The 22,142-nt window shown below is 34.5% G+C and overlaps 2 protein-coding genes across 5 annotated transcripts in view; one reads left to right on the forward strand and one right to left on the reverse strand.

Annotated features, from left to right (window-relative positions):
* LOC123566527 (uncharacterized) overlaps positions 1 to 22,142 on the reverse strand; it is a 55,000-nt gene that overhangs the window by 20,756 nt on the left and 12,102 nt on the right. For 2 of the 4 annotated variants that reach the window (XM_045360709.2, XM_045360710.2), the window contains exons 2-3: positions 7,523 to 8,334; positions 379 to 535 (exon numbers count right to left, since the gene is read on the reverse strand). In XM_045360709.2, coding sequence (XP_045216644.1) covers positions 379 to 535; positions 7,523 to 8,334 — 969 coding nt within the window. Of the gene's footprint in view, positions 1 to 378; positions 536 to 7,522; positions 8,335 to 8,693; positions 8,849 to 9,616; positions 10,021 to 22,142 lie in introns of those variants that run through there. The other 2 variants (XM_045360708.2, XM_045360707.2) reach the window with 2 other exon arrangements.
* LOC128558877 (uncharacterized) lies at positions 20,569 to 21,990 on the forward strand. Its single transcript, XM_053549121.1, has one exon. The coding sequence runs from the start codon at positions 20,569 to 20,571 to the stop codon at positions 21,988 to 21,990; it is 1,422 nt and encodes a 473-aa protein (XP_053405096.1).

The following is a 22,142-nucleotide window of genomic DNA, read 5'->3' on the forward strand; positions in this document are numbered from 1 at the left end:
CAAACCATAATAATTTATATGAAACGTAAGACAGTTGCACCAATAAACCCGAACTTGAATTTCCTGCTGCTTGCAAACAAGACTAATTTCATCAGGTGCTCCTGATCTCCAAAAAACATTTTGCTTTGTGATATTTGTCTAGGAAGTGAATCACAGTTGGGAAAAACTCATATTCTTTAAAGAAAATTTCTCAGAATTATTTTAATGAGACAATAATTACTTAAAAAGTTAAGTTTTGGACTTTGTATATGTTACCATGATGACTTTGATCAAATTGCCATATCATTATATAAACCCACAGTCTAATATTATTAGTGTACACGGGTATTTTGAACCACAGTAAAACAAATTGGCATTGAGAAAGTCTTAGTATTTTACCTCTCTATCAACTGTTTTAACGACTGGGACTAAGTAAGCTAAGAGCTGTCCACTGTTCACTTGGCGCAACTCTATGCCAGTAGGAATGTCTGTTTCACTGCTGGCTGGACGTACTGACCGACACTCTAACACTGGCGTTCTCTGGTAATTCACTAATCTGCAAAACAAAACTTGAAATTTAGTTCAATGTGTTTATATCGACCTGATGCTCATGTGAATCACGCTTAAGCCTACTTCTTGCAAAAACAACAACAACTAATGACAGAGACAATATGAGGATGTTAAGTTACAACCAAAGTAGCTTTCAGCTGACTGTCAACACATCTGCAATGCAACTGCCGGACTTTGAGTGAATTTTGAACATAATATAATTATAGTGCATTTTCTTTAGGTCTTCTATCAAAGTACTGAAAACACTGCACATTAAGCAATAGTACATTCTACTATTACTTAAATATTACATTAAACATTCATATTTTGGCATAATCATCATACATCAAAACTTTAAAGACAGGAAGCTGCATTACAAAAAAGGCTACCCTTGTCCCTATGTATCTGAATAGTCCATTGTTTACAGTAGAAAGCGAGACAGACGACAAATGTGTCATTTTCTATTTCCGCATTCACAATGCACTGCTTGAATAAGCCATAAAAATTTTTCCCTCAGTAAGCATCTTACAAAAATAGTAACATTTTTGATGAGCAGTTGACACATGTGTTTAGCCATGATTATATCAAGACCATTAATTAACGTGTTTCCTGTCCAAACGCTCCTAAAACGTAAATATATATAGCTAATTATTATTCATTTATATTTATAGTTTATGGCAGTCTATATTTATACTACATCAATTTCAAGTCACTGCCAGTGACCCTTTCTCACCCATTTTAGACACTACTATTAATTATTGGGTCAGTAACAAACCCAACTAGAGATGCTTTGAGAAAAGCGCATGTCTCCCACAACTGCAACATTGAAAAATGTCTAGTATTTCTCGATGGCTATGATAAATAGATCCAATCAGTAATTCAAGGGCCATAATTCAAAAGTGCCTGGGAGGATTTGGCTAGTTATCGAACTTGGCCAAGGTCTCATGATCAAACACATTTTGTTCAAGTTTGGTGAAGATCAGATGAGAAATGTTCGACTTAGAGTGCGGACAAGCTTGAAAAATGTCTATTTTTTCTCGATGGCTGTTATGAGTGGATCCAATCAGTAATTCAAGGGCCATAATTCAAAAGTGCCTAGGCGGATTTGGCTAGTTATCGAACCTGGCCGAGGTCTCATGGTCAAACACATTTTGTTCAAGTTTAATGAGGATCAGATGAGAAATGTTCGACTCAGAGCGGGGACAAGCTTGAAAAATTCTAGTTTTTCTCGATGGATGTGATGAGTGGATCCAATTAGTAATTAAAGGGTCATAATTCAAAAGTGCCTGGGCGGATTTGGCTAGTTATCGAACTTGGCCGAGGTCTCATAGTCAAACACATTTTGTTCAAGTTTGGTGAGGATCAGATGAGAAATGTACGACTTAGAGCGTGGACAAGCTTGAAAAATTCTAGTTTTTCTCGATGGATGTGACGAGTGAATCCAATTAGTAATTAAAGGGCCATAATTCAAAAGTGCCTGAGCGGATTTGGCTAGTTATCGAACTTGGCTGAGGTCTCATGGTCAACACATCTTGTTTAAGTTTGGTCAGGGTCAGATGAGAAATGTTCGACTTAGAGTGCGGACAAGCTTGAAAAATTCTAGTTTTTCTCGATGGATGTGATGAGTGGATCCAATTAGTAATTAAAGGGCCATAATTCAAAAGTGCCTGGGCGGATTTGGCTAGTACTAGAACTTGGCCGAGGTCTCATGGTCAAACACATTTTGTTCAAGTTTGGTGAAGATCAGATGAGAAATGTTTGACTTAGAGTGCGAACAAGCTTTGTGACAGACACACGCACGCACGCACGCACGCACACACACACACACACACACACAGACTGGAGTAAATCAATATGTCTCCCACACCACTGTGTGGTGGTAGACATAATAATTGATTTGTTTTATTAACCACATTCTTCTCGAAAGGTCTCTGAAGGTGGTAGTAGGATCCTTTTGAATTTTTAAAAAAATAATGTTAATTTTAGGGTCAACATCACGCAATTTTGAATTGCAATTCTCATGTAGGGTCACCCACTGACCTTCTATAGAAATATAGAGGGCAACCACATGACACTACTCAACCAATGAAAGGGCTAGAATCTGGCGGGAGGTAAAACAAAGAGCTTTGAATGATACAATTAATTAAAAACCAGATGTCCCATACAACCCCAACCACACTCCGTGCCATAAACAGGACACTGGTTTATTTGCAAGAGTGCTGCTAGCATTAATATCTAACACACTGCATTCAACTTAATAAAAACATGTATGCCAACAACAATTCAAAATCTAGGCAATTCTGAAAATCTGTTGGGCGTCACAAAATGACTGCTAAACAGAGGTGACCGTAAGTACAGGTTAGACTGTATTACCATGCATGGTAGGGAAACAGTACATATCTGAGCTATCACTGAAGTGATTAATACCCACAATGTCGATGATGATGAGGGACAACTTAATAATAACAGAGATAGAGTGAAAATGCATCAATTTCTAAATAAAAGGGACATAATTCATGCAATATTTCTGCTTGAGTAATGAATCTTGTGAAAGTGTGAAAGTGCTTCTATGTAAAAGAGAAGGCATAATTCACGAAATGTCTGAATCAAGAGTTGTGGCCCTAGTGTAATGTGATGAGGGTGAAGATATATATGACAGTGATTTTAAGTTTGAACAATCCAATTAAATAAATTAGTAATAACAGAAAAAGAGAGAATAGGGGGCATAATTCATGAAATACTGGTGCTATAATTATAAGATCTTGAATTGTGTCATGTGATTTGGTGATGATGTGGAAGAACTGCAGATATTTTAAGCTTGATTCAAATAACAGGGACAGAATGAAAGTGCGTTAAAACTTTCCTGAAATTCTTAGTAAAAAGGGGACATAATTCATGAAAAGAAAAGTTGTGTGCAAGTTATGGCCCTTATGTCACATAATGTAGGTGATGACAAGGAAAACCTATTTTCAGTGCGATACAAATCCTCAAATAATTACATAGATAAAGTGAAAGTTTATTAAAACTTTAACCAAGTTGTGAACGTGGACACCAGGGCAAGTACAACAGCTATATACAGGTACTTTGTAAACAACGAGCTCTGTAAGTTATCAAGGGCCTTAACTAATATACATCTATAAGTGAATTAATACTTAAAACACAAATCAGACCTAACCAAAAATGTTAGACACACAGCAAGGTAATTCAGCCCATAACCCACCCATTGTCATGCTGTCCTACAGACAGACTGTAGCATCTTTTTGGGTGGGACTATAGACCAAGAGAATCACAGTTACACCAAATTTCTCTTTAGTGGCACACCAACAGTACATTCAAGATTTTGGTCCACTTAGGTTGTTCATAAACACAAGTCATTAATTATTTGCACTAAATTACATATGTACGTTTCCTTGTTAATTAAGATACATCCAAGGTTAATAATAAAAATGCTGAATTTTGCCACATAGCTCCTTACAGACAATATTAAAGTGCACATGTTTACAAACTTTTCAAGGTATTTATTATACATCTAAAAGTAAATACTGGAATATTGGACAAAATATTTAAGGGGTAAACAAAAAAACTAACATATTAAAGTTAATGGAGTATCGTCTTCAATTTAGCATGTGTGACAAATCAAAGGGCAATATTAATTTCATAATGGATCTAATGTCACCTATCATTTACAAAACGTAGAAAACTTTTATCAAATGTGATTATTTCTTTTGCTGCATTTAGGTAAATTACGCAGCACATTTTAAGATTAAATGAAAGATTATACTTAAATGACATGCAAATTATATAATACTCGTAATAAACAACATTGTAGGTGTGCAGTAAGAGGGATTTGTTGCATAAGCCGCAAAGTCTGTCAAAAGTGTTGACTATATTTTTAACGTATTGTACATTCCAACATTAAATATACGTAAACTCCTTTTCATTTTCTGATGTAAACAGTTAATGACAGTCCTCTGTGTTGAGAACTTGAATATAAACATAAATATATCATTTTTTTTATTAAAATAAAAAAAACTTTTCAGAAATACAAAATAAAAATCTTTTTTCTTTCAGTTGAAAGTAAAATTCTCAAATGACTGCTTAAGAGGGAGGTTTTCTGCGATTTTTACTTTAATCACCAGTACTTTTCTTAAATTAGCTGCAAAGTTTATTAAACAATTGTGGAGTGGACAGAAATCATTAGAACTAAACTTTGCATAGTTCATTTTTACAGTGAACAATGCACAAGTTCATGCATTGTATGCAATCTTCTTTGTTCTCCCAATACTGTTCAGTGCAATTTAAATGCAAATAAATGCCATTTCTTTCTTGTCGCATACACCCTATTCTCATCAAAATGAATTGAAAGTTGTAGGCGGAAACACATTCTTGTGGTTCATATGAAATCTCTCTACCTACAACATTTTAATTTTAAAGACCTCCGACTTGCATTATATCTGGTCTGCATTTTCTATAAAAGGAAACCCAACAGGAAAGAATGTGCTGTCAAGTTTAATTTAAGACTTTAGATTACACCTCATTTTGTCAACTTAAAGTGATTAAATCTTCAAATGACTTAACAGTGAATGAAAAAATCTGGTAACTTATTAATTTAAGACAACATGTAACGACAGTTTTCCATCAAGCCGCTGACATGTAAAGGAAATCTTATAATGATTAATTCTGTACAAAATTTGCATAATTGAGCCTTGTCATGAGAAAACCAACATAGTGGGTTTGTGACCAGCATGGATCCAGACCAGCCTGCGCATCCGTGCAGTCTGGTCAGGATCCATGCTGTTCGCTTTTAAAGCCTACTGCAATAAGAGAAACCGTTAGCGAACAGCATGGATCCTGACCAGACTGCACGGATGCGTAGGCTGGTCTGGATCCATGCTGGTCGCAAAGCCACTATGTTGGTTTTCCCATGGCACGGCTCAATTTATGATAAACATGTAATGAATTTTTGTTATAACAAGTCTGCTTCTAACTGTATTTTTCTTGAAGTCTACCAGATCCTTATTAAAATCATTTTTTGCATCCCTAACTACAAGCTAAATTATTTTCTTGCACATATTTGTGGAAGTATTATTTAAATGCAGGGCTATACACCACTAATAATAAGCTATAAATCATGAGGCAGGTCTCTATACCAGGTTATGCTCCTGCAGTAATTTAAATCAGCTGTCAGATTTCACCTCTTTAATGGTCTAACCATAAACTTTAAAGGAAGTGTCTTTATGAGTAATGTCCATCAAATATGATACTTAATAATTACAATAAATCATGATGCTTTAAAAAGTACATTTTATGTCTTTATATTTAAAATTAATCCTGAATCTTACTTCTATTCTGTGTTACTAGGTTTTGTATGTCCCTTCATACCTTGATTCTTATACTTTAAAAAGCCTTTATTGTAAAGGCCAACAATAACCATTGTCTATTCATTGCATGTTAACAATGTGACCAATATTTCTGGTTTCCTGATGAGAAGTTTTACCCAGTGGTCTACATGAAATATCTGTCGCATGAATCAGAAAAAGGTGTCATATAGATCAAAATGTATTAACCTCAGGTGCAAATGTTATTGTGTACATTTGTACAAAATTGTGGGAAGTTAGGAAGTAACATATCTAGTCAACCCCAAAACATGGCTGATAAATACTTTTCAATGTTTACAAATAATTTAAATCTATTCAGGCTTCAGTAACAATATGCACAGTAACAATATGCATAGATCTACACTTTGTACAGAAATGAAATGAATCAAACATGAAAGAGAAAATAGACTTACAAAAAAGGATTTTGGTTAGTTGTCACCATTTACTGTAGTTTCAAAATGTTAAATTTTGAACAGTGGTGGAAAAATGTCTACCCCATATACAAGTTTGCATAAAAAAAACCTCTCTAGGCCCATTCATTCTTTTCCAATGAAAAATCAGTCAATAAGGTGAATACATGGACATTTCAAAACTGCTAAATAAAACTAACTTGTGTGTGCAACAGGCAATATTACGCTAAGGCAAGGCTGAAGCAAAGCTCCCTGTGCTGAACATGTCCCTAATAAACCTCTTGTGTCCTAGATATTTTTCTGGGCGATAGCCTTGACACCGTTTTCTATTCTTCTTATGAAATTTATTTGTAACTGACAGACAGGTAATGAAACTTGATACAACAAAACCTGATAATAATTATGCCCATTAAAAGGTGGTTTTGAAATATGACTGCTGAATACATCAGAATATATCAAACAGACAGTCATATCCTCTGTCCTAGCTGGTAAATCAATATCACAGAAGCTATAGTCCTTGGACAACTTCCATTCACAATAATATTATTATGTATATATGCGGATATAGGGTTTCATACATACCTTCACATGGATTACCATGTGACAATGCTGCATCAAGTTTAACCTAGGTCACAGCTGCTTTTATGATTGGGGTTTTACGAATATCTAACTGTATATTCTAATTATTAATCATAAATGCAATAATAGATTACACAAGATCCTGGATTAAGCATTAGAGGAATACAGAAATCTTGTGTTGATTACAGCTTTATAGCAACATTCTGAAATCTGTTGCACATGTAAAAATTATTAATAGAACATTATTAGGTTACTTGGTCTTTGCAAATCTTGGTGAATAAGTACTTTTTGACATCAGAAAATCTTTGCCATTATGAAATAAAGCAGAAATTAATACTATCAAGTACAAGGACTGTTTTCTGCAGCTTTATTTTGTCTCCCACACAATATAATATATGACCTTGCCTTCTGTTTATATCACCCTGCCTTTTATAAATAAGACTTTATTACTAACTGTTCATGGATATTAAAACAAGTTTTCTAGATTCACTGAATGAGCAACTCAGCCAACACTACAGTACACATCATATACTTAATTAAAAATCATATAATGTATTTAATTCTGATGAAAACAAATATTAATACACCTTCATTTCTTCAAAACTTTTCAATTTCGATAGTACCCACCTTTGGTTATTGTAAACAAACATCTTCACTCTTCCGTCCTCATCCTTGTCCTTTGGAGGTAATTCTAACAAGAGATCATATGCAGATTTGAGGCTACGGAAACGTTTATTTGAAGACTTTGGTCGCAGCCACATCATAGGCTGTCCTTTGGATTCCTTTTTTAAGTCTAGCTTAAGTTTCATTGTTAATTTATGCCCTCTACCATTAATATCAAAGTTTAACTTGATATTTTGTGTGACAGGGGTTCCTAGTTGGAGTCCAAGCCCAGCCCCATTGTCTCTTGCAAGCACTATGCAGTCAGCAGCTGTTCCCGCCTGCGTCGTTATTGTGTCTTTACCAAATATTCCGTGTTTCTTTGTTTTGTGAATAAATATGCCAACATTGAGATTTACTCGATCCCCGGGTAAGTATGGGAAGGACACGACAGTTTTACTGCCGTCCTCATTGACCCAAGTCCATTTGTTCCCATGTCGCACAAGTTGCTTTTCTAATCTCACTGTATGCGTCTGGAAATCTTCCTGATGTGAAAATGATAACTTTACGTCCAACATTTTCACTTTCTTCGTTAAGTCATTTCTGTATATTTCTAGTGATGACAAATCAACTACGATGGACTTTGACGCAGCCTGACGGTAGACTTCATCAGAGACGACTTTTGTGAACTCCTTTACTGAAGGAGATTTTGGTAATTCAACTCTGTCTTTAATTGGTTTGTAGCGTACTGACGTTCTTTGAGCCGAGGGCTTCAACTTCGCTGGTTTATACTCCTCCATCAGCTCAACAATTTTTGAATATTCGTATAATTCTCGCATCTGAAAAGAAATATAGAAGAAGAGGTACAATTTATATGAAAGTGTAAAACAGAATATTTGGGCCAAGACTGAAGCAAAGAATAGGTATACAAATGTAACAAAACGGCAAGAAAATACGCAAAGTACATTGGCTTCTAACTTCTTCATCTTTTTACTCTAACTTGGAGCTCATCAGAAATCTCTCTTGAAGTAATGTAACATAAAGACAAAAAACAAAACAAAACAAAAATACAAACTTATATGACTTATACCTCAAGGTAAACACAATGTTAATATTTGACTACTATGATCTTTTTGAATTTAAGCATACATGTATCAAAATTTGGTTGAACAATGATTTTAAATAAATTATCTCTTACAAAAGGAAAATTTTCACTTTTTCTTCCTTCAGCATCTATCCTTTTCACCATATTTAACTAAAATACCAACATTTTAAGTATTTATTTCAAAAGTCCAATTTTGTCTTTCAAAACCTAAAAAACGTAACCTGTATTATTGTATGTAAACATTATATTTAAATCACTGATTTCAAAATGTTAAATATAGCAAGTACCGATCAAGCAGTATTCCCTACATTACCAGTTTTATCAATATATTTGTATATAGATTGACGCAATGTTTTTTTTTACCATAACACATATCAAATTGCAAAACAGAAAGACGCCATTATAATCTTGCCAAAATACATGTAGGTCCTTGTAAATGATGATATAGGCAACTTCACAATGAAATGTAGTACATGCACAAAAAATTCTCGCCAAAAAAAAAAAAACAAAAACAAAAAAAACATTAAATTAACTGTTTGATTGTCAGCCCAGACAACCCCCTATTTTTCAAAAAAAAAAAAAAAAATCTTTAAAAACATTTTTTTTAAAAATGTAGGGTTAATTTACACTTTTTGTTTTTTAATTATAAATTAATCAACTGACTGAGTTTTTTTTTTTAAGAAAAAGTTTCATTTCATGACTTAATGTGCTTAACTTTTCATACAGAGTACTTCCACTCATAAAAAAAAATCCCCCCACCCCCCTATTCTGCCTGTCAGAATGGAATTGATTATAACCTAGCAATTTATTTATAATAGCAATTCAATCTTAAATATTACCTTAAATATATCTCCATATTGGCAAAAAAAAATGAAAATCATAAATCTTAGCTATACTGATAACATTCTTTGTACTGCAAACCTGTACATTTCTAAATTCTATTGCTATTGTTCACAATGTTTACTTTATCTTTTTTTCCTAGAATATTTACAAGAGTTAGATAACAATAATCCTACCTTTGCAATATAGTTTAGTATCCAAAGTCTAAATTTTGTCACAGTTTAGTACAACTTAGATGACAAGCAAACTCAAACACAGCTTCTGTAACTAAAGTCTGTAACCCTCTAGTCCATTTTTCAGTATAAACAACAGAAAATATTTAGTTGTAAACACAATTCCGAGAGTCCATTTTTCATCTAACAAAGAAATTATTTTTTTTTTTTAATATTCTAAACTATAAATTAAAACTGCTTTCTAGGCAACGTTCCATAACGGTATGTCAGCTTTCATTTGTTCGACTTAATACACAGTCATTCAAGACCACCAACCACCAACATGGCACTGCAAAGCTACAGTAAAATCCAGCTGATCATGTGACCAACCTGCCACCGTCCAGTGCAGCGCGTATTACTTAAACCACTGACGGAACGTTTATCATCCATTTATATACTTATATACGGTCACACACCAACAATTGCTGACAGAGTAACAACTTAAGCTGCTATTATAAGACAATCACTGAATAAACAAAGGCTAAACGTCACACATGAACAGTATTTATTAGCAGAAGTTTAACGCTGACTTTTTATGGACATTGCTGATTACACTGTATAATACATTGCAAGAACTTTGCACAGCTCTTCAGACAAATTGTTCACATAAAATCTAATCCTTCAAAATAAACAAAACACTTAGGCATACAGATGAAGCTGTCCTAAACTTCATCTTCATATGGAAGTATAACATCCAATCTTCAATAAATTAATAAATGGTGTAACTGAATGTTCTATCAACTAATATACACCTGGGACATTTATTAGTTTTAGTCAGCGTTATATTTAATAGCAATTTGTCCAATAGCCACTAATTTAAATAATATACAGTTTAAGTTACGGTTATGACCTTTTCACCTATGGCCGTTGGCTTAAATTACATCACATAAGATCAATAAAGGAAAGATCACCTAGTCGCAATTTTGGACACCTTTAATATTTTATAAATGTAAATACCTGCTTGTTTCAGACCTCAAAAATGAAAAATATCCTAAAAGTTCAAAACATACATAATCAAAAACATGGTACCACTGCCAGGCCAGTCCTCAATATTCATCAGAGGGATGACTTGATATTCTGAACTAATTTATTAATGAATGTAGACATGGGGACATTTAAGAATAATATGAATAATTTGCCCATGAAACTGAATCATCTAAATTATAACAAGTGAATGAAGTATTGCCATGCAATACAAAGTCCCCTACTGGAAGGCACCTAATTTTCTCTACTGCAGTATAACATAATGAACTGATATCTGTCAATGATGTATAAACAATGTTGTACTATATATACAATATGTAATAACAAAACACTTGGATTAAAATTTATATATATAAAAACCTATAGTTGTTTTCATATTGAATTTTTTTGGCTGATTATAACAAGAGGACCATGATGGTCCTGAATCGCTCACCTATCCCCACATGACCCAGTGTTGAACTGAGTATGACGTCGTTATTTCTATTATTTGACATAGTGACCTAGTTTTGAGCACATGTGACCTAGATATCATCAAGATAAAAAATTCTGACCAATTTTCACGAAGATCCATTGAAAAATATAGCCTCTAGAGAGGTCACAAGGTTTTTCTATTATTTGACCTAATGACCTAGTTTTTGAAGGCACGTGACCCACTTTTAAACTTGACCTAGATATCATCAAGGTGAACATTCTCACCAATTTTCATGAAGATCTCGTGAAAAATATGGCCTCTAGAGAGGTCACAAGGTTTTTCTATTTTTTGACCTACTGACCTAGTTTTTGACCGCACATGACCCAGTTATGAACCTGACCTAGATATCATCAAGCTGAACATTCTGACCAATTTTCATGAAGATCCGTTGAGAAATATGGCCTCTAGAGAGGTCACAAGGTTTTTTCTATTTTTAGACCTACTGACCTAGTTTTTGATCCCACATGACCCAGTTTCAAACCTGGCTTAGATATAATCAAGGTGAACATTCTGACCAATATTCATGAAGATCTCATGAAAAATATGGCCTCTAGAGAGGTCACAAGGTTTTTCTATTTTTAGATCTACTGACCTAGTTTTTAACCCCACGTGACCCAGTTTCGAACTTGACCTAGATATCTTCAAGGTAAATACTCTGACCAATTTTCATGAAGATCCATTGAAAAATATCGCCTCTAGAGAGGTCATAAGGTTTTTCTATTTTAGATCTACTGACCTAGTTTTTGACTGCACGTGACCCAGTTTCGAACTTGACCTAGATATCATCAAGGTGAACATTCTCACCAATTTTCATGAAGATCCATTGAGAAATATGGCCTCTAGAGAGGTCACAAGGTTTTTCTATTTTTAGATCTACTGACCTAGTTTTTGACCCCACATGACCAAGTTTCGAACTTGACCTAGATATCATCAAGGTGAACATTCTGACCAATTTTCATGAAGATCCATTGAGAAATATGGCCTCTAGAGAGGTCACAAGGTTTTTCTATTTTTAGACCTAATGACCTAGTTTTTGACCCCACATGACCCAGTTTCGAACTTGACCTAGATATCATCAAGGTGAACATTCTGACCAATATTCATGAAGTTCTCATGAAAAATATGGCCTCTAGAGAGGTCACAAGGTTTTTCTATTTTTAGATCTACTGACCTAGTTTTTAACCCCACGTGACCCAGTTTCGAATTTGACCTAGATATCATCAAGATGAACGTTCTGACCAATTTTCATGAAGATCCATTGAGAAATATGGTCTCTAGAGAGGTCACAAGGTTTTTCTATTTTTAGATCTACTGACCTAGTTTTTGACCCCACATGACCCAGTTTCAAACTTGACCTAGATATCATCAAGGTGAACATTCTGACCAATTTTCATGAAGATCCATTGAGAAATATGGCCTCTAGAGAGGTCACAAGGTTTTTCTATTTTAGACCTAATGACCTAGTTTTTGACCCCACATGACCCAGTTTCGAACTTGACCTAGATATCATCAAGGTGAACATTCTGACCAATATTCATGAAGATCTCATGAAAAATATGGCCTCTAGAGGGGTCACAAGGTTTTTCTATTTTTAGATCTACTGACCTAGTTTTTAACCCCACGTGACCCAGTTTCAAATTTGACCTAGATATCATCAAGGTGAACATTCTGACCAATTTTCATGAAGATCCCATGAAAAATATCGCCTCTAGAGAGGTCACAAGGTTTTTCTATTTTTTAGACACAATGACCTAGTTTTTGACCCTACGTGACCCAGTTTCGAACTTGACCTAGATATCATCAAGGTAAACATTCTGACCAATATTCATGAAGATCTCATGAAAAATATGGCCTCTAGAGAGGTCACAAGGTTTTTCTATTTTTAGACCTACTGACCTAGTTTTTGAACCCACGTGACCCAGTTTCGAACTTGACCTAGATATCATCAAGGTGAACATTCTGACCAATTTTCATGAAGATCTTATGAAATATATGGCCTCTAGAGAGGTCACAAGGTTTTTCTATTTTTAGAACTACTGACCTAGTTTTTGAAGGCACGTGACCCAGTTTCGAACTTGACCTAGATATCATCAAGATGAACATTCTGACCAACTTTCATAAAGATCCCATGAAAAATGTGACCTCTAGAGTGGTCACAAGCAAAAGTTTACGGACGCACGGACGCACGGACGGACGACGGACGACGGACACCGCGCGATCACAAAAGCTCACCTTGTCACTTTGTGACAGGTGAGCTAAAAATGTTATCATGTAAGTTATTTATAGTAACAACAAAGGGAAATTAATCTTTTAAAAAAAAAAAAAAAAAAAAAAAATCTATATAATATAAGTCCACAAGAAACTCTTTACCAGGTAGAGATAGGTCAAAATACACCTAAAAATTGGATGTAACATGCATGCTGTACCACAGAAAAGTGGTCACGATTTTTCTCTACCGCCAGTAATAAAAAAGTTACAATAAAATCTATTTATAGTAACAACAAAGGGACGTAATTCTAAAAACAAGGGTGCCTCATGGTGGTGAACATTTGGTCCAAGTTACATCAAAATCCCTCCATGCATGAAGAAGAAATGTTCCGTACAAAGTCATTCTTGAATTTGACCTTTGACCTCTAAATATGACCTTGACCTTAGACCTAGGGACCTGGTTCTTGCGCATGACATGTTGTCTCATCCAGGGTAATATTTGTGCCAACTGATATCTAAATCCTGCTTTGCATGACAAAGTTATAGACCGGACAGGAAAAAAAATCCTCTTGACCTTTGATCTCAAAGTGTGACCTTGACCTTTAAGCTAGGTACTGGGTGTTGCGCATGACACGTCGTCTCATCATGGGAAACATTTATGCCAAGTAATATTGTAATCCCTTGATGGATGACAGAGTTCTGGATCGGACAGGGAAAAAACCTTATTGACCTTTGACCCCCAATTGTGACCTTGACCTTTGAGCTAGGGTCTGGGATTTGCGCACGACACGTCGTCTCATCATGGGGAACACTTGTGCTAAGTGATATTAAAATTCCTTAATGAATGTCAGAGTTATGGACCGGACACGAAACAGACCCTGTTCATGCTATGTTAACATTTGACTGCTAAGTGTGACCTTGACCTTTGAGCTAGGGTTTGAAAGTTGTGCACGACACATCGTCTTATTATGAGGTACATTTGTGCCAAGTAATATTAAAATCCCTTCATAGATGGGAGAGTTATGGACCGGACAGGAAAAAAGCCTTGTTGACCTTGACCTCAAATTGTGACCTTGACCTTTAAGCTAGGTGTCTAGGTTTTGCGCATGACACGTCGTCTTCTCATGGGGAACATTTGTGCCTAGTAATATTAAAATCCCTTCATGATGGGAGAGTTATGGACTGGACAGAAAAAAGCCCTGTTGACCTTTGACCTCCAACTGTGACCTTGACCTTTGAGCTAGGGTCCGGGTTTTGCGCACGACACGTCGTCTCATCATGGGAACATTTATGCCAAGTAATATTAAAATCCCTCATAGATGGAGAGTTATGGACCGGACAGGAAAAAAGCCCTGTTGACCTTTGACCTCCAATTGTGACCTTGACCTTGAGCTAGGGGTCCGGGTTTTGCGCATGACACGTCGTCTCATCATGGGGAACATTTGTGCCAAGTAATATTAAAATCCCTTCATGGATGACAGAGTTATGGACCGGACACGAAATTGCGGACGGACGGACGGACGGACGGACGGAATGACGGAAAAGCGCATTCCTTTAGTCCCCGAAACTGGTTTTCAACCAGTAGGGGACTAATAAAATACTTCTTTTTTTGGTGACTGAACAATTGTTTAATTTTAATCCTTACAAGGAAGATCCAGTGATGACAGCACCTCTCTGATTTTTTAAAAACAAAAACACCGCAAGTCTCAAGCAATGTGCCTATCAAGTTTGAGAATCATAGGTCAAATATTCTGAAGTTACTGACTGCAAACTGAATCCCATAGATGAATGGATGACTTAGCACAATCAAATAATACTTCTATCTGATCACATAAAATGACAGTGGCCAGGAACTCTAAGAAACCTCAAAGTCAAAAGGAATCCATTAGGAATGTTATTTGGTACCAACACATACCTTAACCTTTCACCTACTAACCTCAAAATCATAAGGGTCCTTCCATACTCATGAGCAATGTGCCTGCCAAGTTTGAGGGTCATGGGTCAAGTCATTATTAAATACTGACTCAGAGCAGATACAGTTTTTGTACTAACTCACTGTAACCATGACCTTTGACCAACCAGCATTAAAATCTATAGGGATTACCTACTGCCTATGGGCAATTGGCTTGCAAAGTTTGAGGATCATAGGTCAAATCAAACCTAAAGTATTGAGAGGAAACTGTTTTTGTACTAAAAGTCATTGTGACTTTGAGTCTGACCTTCGACACTTTCAGCTAAAATCAGAAGAGCAATCTACTGGTCTGCACATAAGCAATAAGGCTGTCAAGTTTGATGATTGTATGTAAAGGTATTTTAAGATATTGAGCAAACAGAGTTTTCATATTAATGGTCACTGTGACTATGACCTCTGACCCACTGTTGTCAAAGTCAATAGGGGTCGTCCATAGCCTATGAGCTATGTGCTTATAAAGTTTTGGGATCATAGGTAAAAGCATTCTTAGATAATTACATGGAAACAAAATTGCAGACAAAAAGACAGACAGACAGTCCGACTGGCCAAAATAGAAAGCAGAAATGGTTTAGTGCCTGCTACAGGCTTTCCGTGTGTAACAATAGCTTTTCACAAAAAATATGAATATGCTAAATTCACTCTACCACTATTACTTTCACTACATATATAAATTATGTAATGATGTAAGTTCAGTGTGACTTGGTGGAAGCTAGATCAATGACCGTACTGAACTTTGAAGGCTCAAAATGACCTTAATCCTTTTTAAACTATCTGATCACCTTTCCTTTGTTAAAAATGTAAATCTGCAAACAGGATCAAATAGCAGGTTAGTATAAACGCTATTTCACCGTTAATTAAACTTTTATTGTGCCTGGTGGCTATTGGCCAAACTATTTCGTTCAAAGTCACCATGGGCATCTGTGAAAATATATTGATACAGTGTCCACCTCGTGTCAGATTGTGCAGAAGAGCATGACCAGTGACCTTCAACAAAACCTTGTTTAAGTGGATAAAACATGCAATTATTCTATTTCACTTATATGCCTGATAATTAAAAAGTGTAGAAAAATCTTGAAAATGCTGATTATGACAGTCAGATATTGCTGCTGCTACCCCAGTTCCTTTCAGAAATCTAATCATGAAATAAATGTGAGGCAAACAATATCCATTCTCAGTTACAGTAATAATATATTCAGCTGACCAGGGATCTTAGGGGTCTTGACCTGACAGATGACAGAACAATAGAAAAATGCATGAGCATGTCTGCAGTCAAGCATGATCATTAGTTTCATGTATGAGAGCCAGTTTTTTCATGTCATAACATCTTTAGAATTCTCAGGTGAGTGCACCAACTAAAAGGATTTTGCAAAAACAAACATAATACCCTAACTCTGGAAAAAGCTCTAAAATCTAAAACAACTTGTGTCAATAAGTGTTCAATTCCATTTAACTATATAGATGCATTAAATGTGTCAACAGTGTTAAAAGACCCCTTGAAAAACTATTCCATCTCTTTCTAAAGCTCTTTCTAAAATTTTAGCACTAAAATATAGATTGCATACATAATTTATATGAAGGGATATAATATACATACTTTAACCTTTCATGTCTTTATTTATTATGTCCCTTGCATTTTTTTCTTCAAAATTTTACTAATACTATTCAATGAACAGTTTCTGAATATGATAGCTTTAATTGTTTTAAGATATCATTAAGTGTATCTTAAGACATCTTAAAATGTAAAGTATTTCATATCACTAAACCATTAAATGTACTTTGTGATATCATAAAGTGATTCAAAGATACCATAAAATGATTTAAGAAAATATATAAAAAACAGAATCACAAAATATAATATTGGACATCTCTAAACAGTAATAGATTTTCATATTCTTCATGCAATTTAATGATATCCTACTTACTTATTTAATTGTGTCATAAAATTAAGCAAAATTTTTTATGACACTTTTAATTTTTAGTACATTCTGTATTAATGTGTTAAATATTTCTTTAAAGAACAAAAAGACCCATTTCATAGAGATAGATCCCAATCAGAAACGTAAGTATTACTGCTTTCTGTGAAATTTTGTAATTATTCCCCTTTAATATAAAAGTATTCAAGGACTATTGCTTTTTATTTCAATACAATTTCTAAATTTACATTTGCATCTGATACAAAATGTAGATATTGGAATATTTAAACAATCTGAACCAACTTCCAAGTTCATTTATTTTCAATCTATCTTGGTTGCGCAACCAAGACAGGAAAAGGGAGGTAATTTTTTTTTACAAACTTGCAATTCTAATGAATTTCGGCAAAAAATAAATTTGTTAAATTGAATGTAAATATTTGACAAATACAGTAAATCTTACATGCTAAAACAGCTCTATCTTGGTTGGGCAACTAGGATAGGAAAATCAAAATATATACAGTGAAATTTTAACACATTTTAAGCAGTTAGTGAACACACATATTAAAGTGAAAATGATAATTTCTTAAATGTTCAACCAAATCCATTACTTGATCAGAACCTTCAAAATTTAATTTAAGATATCAAAAATAATCTTTACTTTTGGGGATCAAATAATTCATTTAATTATATCAAGAAAACTGAATTTAAGATACTTAAAATTTATTTGACATTATCACAAAACTGACAAATTTAATGTTTAATTTATATTCATTAATTCTACCTGATGATATCTTAAACTCAATGAATAATGATTTTAAGATATCAATGATTGGAATATAAATATCTAATTAATCATTTTGTAATATCTTTAAATGCATCAATGATTATGTTTATGATATCCAAACATAATTAACCCTTACTATGCTGGACACAATTGGTTCTGCCTTTGCGACCAGTGTAGTCTGATCATGGTCTGCACTGTTCGCCATTCAGTTGGTAAATTCTTGGTAAGCACCCCTTTTAACAGTTACCGGTAATGATACTGTCCAAATTTGAAGATGGACAAGTTCATTATAGAAATTTAGCAGGGTAAGGGTTAATATCATACAAGAGCTGTCCGTAAGACAGCCAAGCTCGACTATTCGAAATATTGTCCCAGAAGCAGGAAAATATTACCCAAAAAGGTTAAATACCAAAAGAGTTTTAAGTTCAAAAGGGGGAATAATCTGACCAAAATGCATATCAGTTATGGGACTTGCTGCTATCAACTAGTTTTATAACCCCGAAGGCACATGTGAAGTTTCAATTAAATATCTGCATTAGTTTTGGAGATAGAAACTTGCATGTAAAACTTTAACCAGAATTTTCAAAGTCCAAAATGGGACATAATTTGGCCAATAGAAGGTCAGAGTTATGGGACTTGCTGCTATCAACTAGTTTTATAACCCCGAAGACACATGTGAAGTTTCAAATCAATATCTGCATTAGTTTTGGAGATAAAAACTTGCATGTAAAACTTTAACCAAAATTTTTTAAGTCTAAAAGGGGGCATAATTTGCTCAAAAAACATGTCAGAGTTATGGGACTTGACCCAGTGAGGTTGGTAATTGATCTAGAAAAAGAAAAAATAAGTTTCAAATCTATGTAACCAGGCTATAAAATCAGCCAAATTCTTTCATAAAATTTTAATAATTTCAATTTCATATTTTGTGAATTAAGTAAGAATTATTCAAAATTGATTTTTCTCCTTTGTAACATTATTTGATTTGACATATGTTACTTAACTTATTATTTTTCCTGCTTAAACATGTCAGAAATTTTTACTTTATCACTTTCTAAACAATTTTGATTATAAAACAGATTTTGCTTTTAGCACTTTGCATTATGGACTATTATTAACAAACACCTTGGCTTCCTTGGCTGATTAAGTGTGAAGCCCAAGCATGTTCTTAAGTAAACTTCTAAATTCTTAAGTAAATGATTTCACCTTTTTGTTACAATAATTTTCATTGGTTTAAATATAAAATTACTTTTAAAACTTCATTGGCTAATATGGTTACCCTAGAGATTGTCCTTGGAAATTTATAATTTGTTTTCCAACTAAAAATCAGTCTTCTTTGAAATTTCGATTAAGAAACATCTACAATAATTTGACATTAGAATTAACTTTGGTGCTTGTCTTGGACGTGTTTGTCTTTAACTTATTTTGAACATAGAACTTTGATAACATTTGGAATACTGGACTATACTAAAACATTGAAATAACATTACAATAAACTACACATTGGTGTCCATCATAAAATAAAAGAATTAATTACTGAACTGAAACATGGAGTTCATCATTTGTGCAACCATACAGGGGCAATGACCCCACTCCAAAATATCTGTTGACTGATCGGTCTTCGGTGGTCAGTTACCACTTGAGCATAATTTCCCCGCAACTATTTGGAGCCGCCGAACCGACGGTCACAGATTTGTGGTGAGAGAATCCGAAGTACGATCATAACATATGAGAAATGGACTAAACTTCGAATAAGAATTATAGAATCTTGTGAAAGTGCTATTTTGGACTTGAACATCAAAACTAGGAAAAGAAGTGCTGAATAAAGCTGAATCGGGGATAAAACGGCGTAAAATAAACTGCAACAGACAATCCTAGAATTGCCAATGTAATTGAGGGATCAGGGCTAATATTTCAAAAACATTCAAAACAAACCACCGTAACCTAACATTAGGAACCTACCGAAGTCAGAGACTGGCCACATTTGAGCTATCACTTGTGAAGAAGAGCCGTCATCCAGAAGAAGACCAGAAGAAGCCAGAATACAACAGATGATGTAACAACCAGTATAATAGCAATTGAAAATTCTTAAAGTGCTACATTTTGGTAAGTGAAATTTCAACATTTAGTGCTATATTGTTTCTTGTGTATTTGAAACAGTTGTTGTTAACCAATTGATTTGTTACTTTATTCTATTCAGAACAGCTTTTGCTCAATTTCACCTATTTTTGTTGTATTTACACGATAGAAAGTAGAAAATTTGAACACATATAATAAACTTTTACATTAAATTGTTGTTTCAAAGCTATTTACCATTTTTCAGTAAAATTTATTTATAATCTATATTTTGAAAACACATTTTCCAAGTGCTGGAAAAATCTATTGTTTTGTACAGTTTTGAACTTGAAAACAAGTTTTACAATTAAAGTTTAAAACAACTTAACCTAAAGTTGAGTATTTTTCACTTACCATTATTTCAAACAGTTCAGCATTTATAACTTATTTCACTAGACTAAGTAAATTTTTGTAAAGATTGTATTTTTTCCCCATTGTATTAGTATTTAGACTTAAAGTGCTCTAGTTAAAATGGCTTCTTATAAGGCTCCTTGGCAGTGCTCTAAACAAACCTGTGCTAACATTACCAATGATTGTGAGGTCAAACCCACTATTTCTTTAGTTTCTTCTCTAGACCAAAACTGTAGGGCTTTTATTCAAATCCATTCAAAACGGTACCAAACACTCTTTGATTCTGGTGCTGGAATTTCTTGTATTAGTGAACATATTGTCAAGAAATTTTCTAAAGACCCTCAGTATGACCCTGCCCAAATTGCTCATATTTATGGTGTATGTGGTGAGATCCATTCAGTGCTAGGCACTATCAATCTTTCTTTTCTTATTGATGGTTTCCCCTTTCAACACACTTTCCATGTCTTCTCGACACTTCATGAACCAGTCATTCTTGGAAGAGATTTTATGAAGAAAGAAGGATTCCAGCTGAACTTCCAGTCTAACAGTATAACAATTAACAAGGAAAACACTAACCAAATCACTATCTCTTTAATTTCACCAGATCTTGCTAAAACTGATTTTGGTAAAACGCTAACATCGCATGTCATACCTCCACACTCAGAATTCATCCTTCCCTTAAAAACTAACAAATTTAAGGATGGTGCGACTGTGCTGTGTGAGCCACCACAAAATCTAGTAAAAGATGAACTGGCAGGAGGCAAATGTCTTTCTACAGTTGTGGATGGGAAAATACAGTACCGTCTCATGAATCCAACTGCTCTTCCTGTCTTTCTAAAATCTAATGCTAGAGTTTCTGTTCTTTCTGAAATTAACTGTGCTAATGTCACGCAAGTTACTGATCTTCCTACTTCTGAAAATTCTGAAGCTTCTACATCTGTCAATTCTATTCATACTGACACACTAACTGACGAGCACTATATTGAAATTGCAGAAGATCTTGGAATCAGCCTTAATGACTCTGACCTCACCTCTGACCAGAAGAGAAGACTCTTAATATTCATTGGTAAAAACAGAAAGTCTTTTGCAAAGGACTTCTCTGAATTAGGTCTCACAAATCTATTCTCCCACAGAATTGAAACAGGAAATGCTAAGCCCATTAAGAAAGCTCCCTACAGACAAAGTCCTGATATGCGCCGTGAAACTGAGCGGCAGGTCAAAGAAATGCTTGACCATGGTTTCATTGAAGAGTCTGACTCACCATGGAATAGCCCTGTGGTGCTTGTTAAGAAAAAGAATGGCGAATACCGCTTTACTATTGATTACCGCGATTTGAATAAGACCACGGAACCAATGTCTTTTCCATTCCCCATATATCTGACGTCTTTGATACCATTGCTGATGCTAAGGCTGAAATTTTCTCTGTTCTTGACCTTAAGAGTGGTTTTTGGCAAGTACCTCTTGATCCAGAAACAGCTCACAAGGCCGCTTTTGTCACTCATCAATCTGTTTACACTTGGACTCGCTTACCTTTTGGCTTAATGAACTCTCCTATCACCTTTCAAAATCTAATGTGCAAAGTTTTGAAACATCTTAACTGGAAAATTGCTCTTGTTTACATTGACGACATTCTTGTCTTTTCTCACAACTTTGAAGAACACCTTGATCACTTATCTCAAGTCTTTTCTAATCTA

Source organism: Mercenaria mercenaria, chromosome 8 (assembly GCF_021730395.1).
Source record: "Mercenaria mercenaria strain notata chromosome 8, MADL_Memer_1, whole genome shotgun sequence".
NCBI lineage: Eukaryota > Metazoa > Mollusca > Bivalvia > Venerida > Veneridae > Mercenaria > Mercenaria mercenaria.